This window comes from Nannospalax galili, unplaced genomic scaffold (assembly GCF_000622305.1).
Source record: "Nannospalax galili isolate Female #2095 unplaced genomic scaffold, S.galili_v1.0 scaffold429, whole genome shotgun sequence".
In the NCBI taxonomy this organism is placed as follows: Eukaryota; Metazoa; Chordata; class Mammalia; order Rodentia; family Spalacidae; genus Nannospalax; species Nannospalax galili.
Genome location: NW_008360330.1, coordinates 5,475,511 through 5,484,775, shown reverse-complemented (window position 1 = coordinate 5,484,775; position 9,265 = coordinate 5,475,511). Strand labels below are relative to the sequence as shown.

General features: G+C 45.1%; 1 protein-coding gene across 2 annotated transcripts in view; it reads right to left on the bottom strand.

The window, feature by feature from the left end:
* Window positions 1-4,624: 4,624 nt before the first annotated feature.
* Ralgps2 (Ral GEF with PH domain and SH3 binding motif 2) overlaps window positions 4,625-9,265 on the bottom strand; it is a 199,505-nt gene continuing 194,864 nt past the window's right edge. For both annotated transcript variants that reach the window (XM_029560170.1, XM_029560171.1), the window contains one exon: window positions 4,625-4,887. In XM_029560170.1, the coding sequence (XP_029416030.1) occupies window positions 4,785-4,887 (103 nt within the window). In that variant the 3' untranslated portion in view covers window positions 4,625-4,784. The remainder of the gene's footprint in view (window positions 4,888-9,265) is intronic.

The following is a 9,265-nucleotide window of genomic DNA, read 5'->3' as shown; positions in this document are numbered from 1 at the left end:
GGAAGTAGTGGAGAGCCCTGTCTAGTTCCTGATTTCAATGGGAATGCTTCCAGTTTTTCTGCATTTAGAATAGTGTAGGCTGTGGGTTTGTTGTATATGGCTTTAATTATGTTGAGTTATCTTCCCTCCAGCCCAATTCCCTCTAGGACTCTGAACATAAATCCATGCTGAATTTTGTCAAAAGCCTTTTCTGCATCCATTGAGATGACAATGTGTCTTTTGTCTTTGAGTCCATTTATATGATTAATGATACTTATTGACTTGCGTATATTGAACCAGTCCTGAATCTCTTGGATAAAGCTTACTTGATCATGGTGAATGATCTTTTTGATGTGGGTCTGTATGCGGTTTGCAAATATTTTGTTGAGAATTTTTGCATCTATGTTCATTAATGATATGGATCTATAGTTTTCTTTTTTGGTTGTATCTTTACAGGGTTTTGGTATTAGAGTGATGCTGATGTTCGCTTCATAGAAGGAATTTGGGAGTTCTCCCTTTGTTTCTATCATTTTGAATAATTTAAGTAGTATTGGATGGAGGTCTTCTTTAAATGCCTGGTAGAATTCTGCTGTAAATCCATCTAAATCTAACTAAAAAAAAGTTGGAAGGCTTTGTATTACTGTTTCAATTTCCTTATATGTTATGGGTCTGTTTAAACTGTTGATCTCTTCTTGGTTTAACTTTGATGGTTCCCATGATTTCAGATATCCATCCATTTCTTTTAGATTTTCAGATTTAGTAGAGTATAGGTTTTTAAAATATTCATTAGGGGAGTTCTTAATGCCATGGACTGGCAGCATGGTGGAGATTCTGAAGAGTCTGTTTCACTGAAACAAAGTGGGGGGAGTCCCCTCATAGGTTTCAGAGAAGGATGGGGGGAGGTCCTGGACCACACAGTAAGTAGCTAATGGGTGCTTGTGGTCAGGTTGCTTCTGATTCCTGGGCAGCAGGGGAAGGAAGAAAGATTTGGCCCTTTAGTGGATGTGTGTCCACCATATGAAGTGTGCTACCTGTAGCCCTTGATTACTAGGGAGCTTAGTAAACATCCTCTAGAAAAGTGAGAGTTACAGACTCATAGATGGTCACAGTAGAACACCTGTCATTTCTTTTTTTAAAATTTTTAAAAATATGTAAAAAAAATTTTTGTGTACAAGTGTATTGCCTGCATGTATGTGAGTGCACCCATGTCATGCAATGCTGCGGAGGTCAGAAGAGGGATTTGGATTCCCCTGGAACTGGTGTTAAGCACGGTTTGTAGCCATCATGTGGGTGTTGGGAATCGAACCTGGGTCCTCTGCAAGAGCAGTCAGTGCTCTTAACTGCTGAATGGTTAAGAGCCCCTCCTGTCAGTCATTTCTCCAGCCCCTCCTGTCATTTCTTTTATAGCAGCTGTCATGGGAAAGAGGACTGATTAGCCCCTGGCTGAAAAACCTAACACCGTTCACCTTCTCTGTCCTGATTGCACTTTGGGACCAGCCAATTATCTCTCCCTTGGACCATAACCACTTTCAGCTTGGTCTCCAGCATCCTTTCTTCAAGTACTCGCCCCAGTGGCTGAAGTCCTAAGCTATTTGGTTGGCTCCAATCTCTTTCCTTATTTCATGCCCTGCCACATTGCAGTGGGAACTCTTCCCACTTCCTGCATCCATTCTTCTCCTCTGGCCCTAAATCCCCCTCCTCCCCCAGCTATAAATCTTCCTTCCGGGCAGCAGCACATTCAGGTAGTTTGGGACTGTGCTACTCACTCTGTTTTGTGTTGGCAGTGAGACTATCAAATGTCAGGGACCAGATGCAAGATGGTTTGAGGTCCACAGGGAGACAGTGCCCCAGCACAGATGTAAGAACAAAGTCACATGTATGTACTGACAGCACACACATTTTCTTTTAATTAGAGTGCATCCTTAGCAAGTGTACTCAGTGCAGAAAGCAGCTGGGTTGCCCCTTGTGTTATGTAACTCATCACAAGGGCTTTTGGGCCACTAACACTGGGCACTGACTCTAAAAGGCACTATCCTCTGGAGTTGAGAACAAGACTAGGAGTTGAATCCTGGCTCTACCTGTTTGCTGAGTGATGGGAGGTGAATTCCTAACCCTCTCTGAGTTTTAGAGTAATAATTCTTGAGTCATAACAAGATACGATAGTTAAAAAAAATACATGGGGTATTGTACACAAAATGAGTAAGATTAGAGCCATGGCCTCAATGACTGTAAGTGGAGTCAAATTGTGGTTAAGTTACAAAATGCATTGAGACCCACTGGGGAAACACAAGGCAGAAGTGGAGATGGGGTGGTCAGGAACCAGCCGCTAGATCACCTTTATCCAGGGCAAGTTTGAGCTCTTGTTGCAGGTGTTGTATGTAAGACAGAGCTGAGCAGTGGAGCTAGGAGAAGGGAGTCCCACAGACAGCTAGGTTCTGTTCCTGCTTGTGCAGCCTGTCAGCCTATTATAAAACCAAGGCCCCATCTTTCTGATAAAATCTTAGTTTTCTTAGCTGGCAGCCATGAGATCAATATGGAACCTTGAGCAGTCTGAAAAAGGTGTTAGATATGAGGTAACCAGGAAATCCACAGCTTTGTCTTGGAAGCTGTGTCTCCTGACCATCAGGACGCCCTTTTGTGGTTAAGCATCCTTGAGGATTATCCCTGCTCTATCAAAAACTAAGGTGCCAGGGTATTCTGCCATACATGTCCACTAATGAAAGATCTGTATCACTCTCACCCTTTGGGGACTCTTCTAGGGGATCATGGGAAGAAATACTCTAAAAGACCAATGTAGTCCACCATGATTTTAGAGGGAAAAAGCCACCTTACGTCATGAAAATTCTATCCACCTCATTAATATTCATAAAAAGTCTTTAAAATCCACAGCTAAGAACCTGCTGTGCTGCTGTCCACCTGGGGTGAGGGGCAGCCCACTCCAACTTTCTCTGGAATGTTTGCTTTGCTAAATAAACTTTTGCTTAAACTGTCTGAGTCTCAGCAGACATTTTTCCTTTGAGAAGACAAGAACCAAGACACCCTGGTAATGCAGGGAGGGAATGATGGCTGGTAGATGCCACCAGATGGGGAAGGGTGTTACTTCTTCCCAACAGCCTCAGGGAACACACTCTGCTCTGACTGAACTCCTGGGTGACACCCTGTGCTCATCCCCTGCAGGTGGCCACTTCTCTGTTGACCTGACTCCCCACTGACTGTGAGACCCTGACCTCCCATTTCCCAGAGGCTGGTACAGAGCAGCTGTATGTTGTGTGCACGTCTGTCTGCATCTATGCACGCCTATGTAAAGACCAGAGGTCAGTGCCACGTATCTTCCCCTATTGCTTTCTAGCTTTAATTTATGTGTATGAGTGCTTTGTCTGCATGTATATAAGTGTACCGCATAGGTGCAATGCCTGAAGAGGCCAAAAAAGGGTGTTGGATCCCCTGGAACTAGAGTTGAGGATGGTTGTTAGCTAAACCTAGGTCTTCTGTAAGAGAAGCCAGTGTTCTTAACTGCTTAGCCATCTCTCCAGCACCATCCATCATCAATTTTTAACAGACTTACCAACCATGACCACAATCTATGAACATTCATCACCTCGAACCTCACATCCATTAATCTGTGCTCTTTTTTTTTCCTTGAACTCACAGAAATCCACCTGCCTCTGCCTCCTGAGTTCTGGGATTAGAAGTGTACCACCACACCCAGGCACCTTTTTTACTTTTAAAGATTTATTTTAAAATTATATGTATGTATGTGTATCTGTATGTGGGTATGTGCACATTGCTGCTGGTGCCTTTGGAGGCCAGAAAAGGGTGTTGTATCTGCTGGGGCTGGAGTTCAGGCAGTTCTAAGCTGGGAACTGAACTCTGGTCCTCTGTGAGAACAGCAATTACTCTTAATTACTTAGTCATCTCTTCAGCCCCCTTCACCTATTTTTTTGAGGCAGGGTCTCATTGAACCTAGAGTGCACCCAATTGGTTAGCCTAGCTGACCAGCAAGCCTCTGGAATCCTCCTATTTTCACTCTTCTGACAGAACTGGGGTTATAAATATACTGCAATACCCAGCCTTTTCTTTATGTGGGTGCTGGGGATTCGAACTCAGGCCTTCAAGCTTGTGCAACAAGCATTTCACCCACTGGGTCATATTCCCATCCCACATCTTGGTGTTATTGGACATTCCCAAGTGCCTACTTTCCAAGAGCAAAAGATGCAGACTTCTTTCTAGATGGACTTAATCAACTAGCAAATAGATAATTAAGATATTGCAAAGAAGTCATTGGCAACGGGACGAAGGGCTGTGTCCTAGTTTGTTTCTTCATTGCTCTGACAAAATACTCTGACCACTACCAACTTGGGGAGGAAAGGGTTTATTTAGCTTACATATCCTGGGTCACAGTTCATCCAGGAGCCCAAGGTAGGAACTCAGGGCAAGAACCTGGAGGCAGGAGCTGAAGCATAGGCCATGGAGGAACGCGGTTTACTGGCTTGCTCTCCTGGCCCCTGCTCAGCCTGCTTTCTTATGCAACACAGGCCCACCTGCCCAGGGGTGGCACCACCCACAGTGGGCTGGGCCCTCTCACATCACTCATCAAGAAGATGCCCCTCAGCCATGGCCACAGGCCAGTCCAATAGAGGAAATTCCCCAATTGTGGCTCCCTCAACCCAGGTGTGTCAAGTTGACACTAAAGCTATCCAGCATAGGCTGCTTCTCTTAAACCCTGCAGGGAGGTTTAGGGATCACATTTTTTGACAGCAATTACACAGCTCAGCACAGATGGAAGAACAAGCAGAAATGAGAACTCAAGCTCTTGATCTGAGAGGAACTGGCTTTGTTTGGTCACTGTTTACTGGATACCATAGCAGCGCCTTGCCCTGGTGTGCTGTGGGAGAGATGCCGCTCAGCCTGCAACAGAGAATGGAAATATTTGAGGGTAAGAGCATAATTATTTTAAGACACATCAAAACAAAAGTGAAGAGGGAAGCAATCTGGCTTTAACCATTTGGGAGAAGCTAGTATCTCTGAAGGAGCTGAGCTGTTAACAAATGAACAGGACCCTGGAGAGCAGAGCTGGCTGCTGCCCTAGGGTGCCAATGACTCTCCACTGACCCTAGAAGCAGCATGCCCATCTCCCAGGTGACTCAGGAACCTAAATCAAAAATGTTTCCTTTCTAGCTCAGCTGCCACCTACCAGCTCTGTGCCAGGAGGTGGCTTAGGTCCCTCGCCAGGTGGCAAAGGAGACAGCATGGCCAGGGTCCTATTGCTTTGTCAGTGCTCTGGTTTGGGAAATTTCATTGTTGTGGTTTGTGAAGGTCCAATTTCTTCTCCTTCAAAAATATTTTTTTTATTACATCTTAAATTGACTATTTGTGTGTGTGAGTGTGTGTGTGTGTGTGTGTGTGTGTGTGTGTGTGTGTGTATGATAGTATATGTGTGGAGGTCAGAGGATAACTTTCAGGAGTCAGTTCTCTCTTTCCACCATGTGGGTTCCAGGGATCAAACTTAGGTCATCAGGCTTGTGAGGCAAGCACTTTTACCCACTGAGCCATCTTGCCAGTCCCAACATTGGTAAAATTCTTTCTTTTCTTCTTGTTAATCTTCTTTAAAAAGTTGATTGAGAATTGCATATAGCAATGTGTTTGGATCCAGTCCACACACCATTCCCTCCCCTCCAACTCGCCTCTCTCCCCAACACTATTCTCTCCCAACTTTTATATTCGTATTTATTTATATTTTATTTATTTGCTTTTACTTTTTTTTTTTTTTCGAGACATAGTGTCTGTAGCTCCAGCTGGCCTGGAACTCACTATGCAGACCAGGCTGGCCCCAATCTCACAGCGATTCTGTTGCCTCTGCCTCTCAATTGCTAGGATTAAAGGTGTGTGCCACCGTATTCAGCCCTGTAAAAGTCTTTAAAATGACCTGCCTTTTTTTTCCCTCTCCCTTTCTTTCTTCCTCACTTGCTTCTTTTTTCCTTTTCCTGGTTTTCTTTTTTCTTCCTCTTTAGAAAGAGTACTATGACACCAAAGACCAGAGAGAGGCTCCTTTGTTGCTGGTTCAGCAGGGTAGGGAACCCTGGAGTACCCAGGTGCTTTCCACTTTCCCTTGTTGCCACAGGGGCCAGCTCTGCACCAGTGCTAGCTTCCCTCTTGTCAGTAAGATGGGAGTCTCTGTTCTCAGCACAGCGTTACAGCACCTAGGCTGGTAAAGAAACACAGTGGAGGAGACTATGGTGAGTTGGAATGGTCCTGCCTAAGGCATTCAAGTAAAAACATTTTTCTCTATTGCTTCAAAATGTTGTTATTGTTAGAGGGACAAAGGGAATCACAGAAGTTCTGAGATAATTCCGTTCAGCTATATCGAAAGCAGGGTGCTTCAGGGAGGTGATGTGATCTGCCCCAGTTCAACAGTGGTACAGGCATCCTCAGCCTCCCCTTGCATCGCCACTGCTGCAGGGGCAACTTGCTGCTCTGCCACCTCAGCCAAGTCCCTGTTTTGCCAAGAAGTTGGAGGCTTCTCTTTTTGTGTCTTCACATCACCTAGCTCACATTGATGACAGGGGCTTTCCATGGTGCCCATTCACATTCCCACAGAGGCGTGGCTACTCCAGTGTGCCCCTTGTCCACTCATTTCTGATTTCCAGTGTGTGCTGGGTAGCTTCAGTTATCAACTTGACACACCTGGGTGGAAGGAACCTCAGTTGAGGAATTTCCTCCATTGGACTGGCCTGTGACCATGTCTATGGGGCATTTTCTTGATTGCTGAGTGATGTGGGAGGGCCTACCTCACTGTGGGCAGTGGCACCCCAAGCAGATGGTCCTGTGTTGTATAAGAAATCAGGTTAAGCACAGGCCAGGGAAGCAAGTCTAGTAAGCAACATCCCTCCATGGTCTGTGTTTCAGCTCCTGCCTCCAGGTTCCAGCTCTGATGAATTGTGACCTAGGAGATGTAAGATAAAATAAACCCTTTCCTTCCCATGTTGGTTTTGGTCAGTGTTTTTATCACAGCAATTGAAAGCAAACTAGAACACAGTGCTTCTCCAAGTGTTCTCAGATGACATTGCCATCAGTATTACCCGGGACCTTGTTAGGAAAGTAAATTCTTAGATTCTACTCCAAACCTACTGCTGAATCAGAATTTGAGAATGGAACCCACAAAGAGCATTCCAACAGCCTTCCAGGGTTCTGGTGCCTTCTGAAGTTTGAGAGCCACTGTCTTACATGAAACCCTTGAATGTTTAGAGACCAGCTATCTAAGCATCAGTTCTTCATTCAGGCTATGCCTTCAAGTCATACAGTGAGAAATGCTTGGGTCCTATCCTGATCCCCAAATTCTGATGCAATTGGTCTTTTGTGAGCTGTGCAGCTGGGGTCTTGAAAAGTTCCCAAGGTGATTTTTTTTTTTAACTGAAGCTGAGAGCCATTGATCTACATGAATATAAAGGGAGAGAATTGTACTATAAACAATCAAGTAGAAACTCCCAAGAGAGAGGCATACTAACAAAGAATGGGGTGAATAAAAAAGGCTAAGTGTTCTAAATATAGAAGTAGAAGAGAATAGCATATTTGTGTTATATACTTTCGGAAGTATCTCACTCCCACGGTTTAAACTAGGCCGGAAATTGCACTATTTCCTTTGGGAGCAGGTGTCTATTGATGGTTTTCAAACTGCTGTGGGTTACTGCTACTGGAAAAATCCTCTTCACTGCTTTGAAACACTCAGCTTGCTATGCTATCAGATCCTCTAATCATTTGGTGTTCTTTTCCTCTTTCTGTGAGTTTAGATCCAGGGAGGAGGCACAATGCTTGAGCTGTCACAGTGCCTCGGGTCACATCAGGCAGAAGCAATATGTGGCCCATGGAAGTCTCTGGAATGTAGAAACCTTCCTGTTACTAGTTAGCTCAAAGAGCAAAAGGCACCCAGGGGCCATTTCAGCCAACAGTGAAAACAGAATATAAGCCCTGTTTTTAATGAAGAAAAACATGAGCACAGAGGGGATGCAGTTTAAATGTAAGTAACAGCCAGGAGGGCCAGGGAAATGGCTGTCAGTAATGTGCCTGCCATGCAAGCTTGAGGACCTGCCAGAGTACAGATCCCCAGCACCACATAAGCCATAGTGCGGGGGAGGTAGGAACAGGTCGATTCCTGGTGCTTGCTGGCCAGTCAGCCAAGCTAATCAGTGAGCTCCAAGTTCAGAGAGAGATCTGCCTCAAAAAATAAGGTGCAGGATCAGCAAGTTGGCCCAGCAGAGTTTGATCCCCAGGATATACCTGGTAGAGGCTGAGAGAACCCACTCCCACAGCTTGCCTCTGACTTCCACATGTGTACCATGGCACATGTACCCCCGCCCCCATAAATAAATTTAAAAAAAAAAGATGGCAGAAGTGATTGAGGAAGGTACTTGATGTTGACCTCTGGCCTTTACACACATGTGCATTAAGCACCCTCTCCAAATGCTCACGACAGCATGCATGCATGTGTACATACACCCCCCCCCCAAGGAATCACATGGAACATATAGTTTTCAGGTGCAGCCAATATCTTGTTTTGGAATGCAAGTTGGGCTAGAATCAGGCCTCAATTCAAACGTAGCAGTCATGCTCTGGACTTTTTCTCAGGTTGTCTAATTCAGAGTTCCAGGGAGACATGATCACACTTAAAAGTGTAGTCATTTGTGTAGTTCAAACATGACTCAGGTTATGTAAGTCAGCACCTAGCCCTAGAGGACCATGGTTGATAGAGTGTCACTGATTGTACCCAACGTTCATTGTTTGCAAATCCGAGCTTGTCTTCCACATCCAAAGGAAACAGGCCTGGGTTTTCATTAAAACCTCAGTATAGTTCCTGGCACCAAAGATAGCAGCTTCAGTTGATAGAGTTTCTTCTGCAACAGTTTAACACAGATGCTGCTGTGTTCTGAACCTAAACAGGTTGAGGAGCTTGGTTTTGACAATCAGGCTGTGACAAAGCAAATTCAACAGCTGCTGGTGCTCAGCATGGGCTGAGGACAGACCCCAGGGGCAATGAGATTTCTGCGTGCACCAGGACCCCCCAGCTCCTGCTTTAGCTGATTTAGGGTTAGTGTTCAGAAGTCTTAAGTAGCCCTCTCCAATTCTGACCCAGGTTGGTGAAATACTAGTCTTTTTTGTCTGTTTTTGTTGTTGTTGTTTGTTTGTTTGTTTGAGACATGGTCTTCCTGTAGCCCCAGCTAGCCTGGAACTCTCTATGTAGACCAGGCTGGCCTTGATCTCACAGAGATCTGCTTGCCTCTGCCTCTCTGCT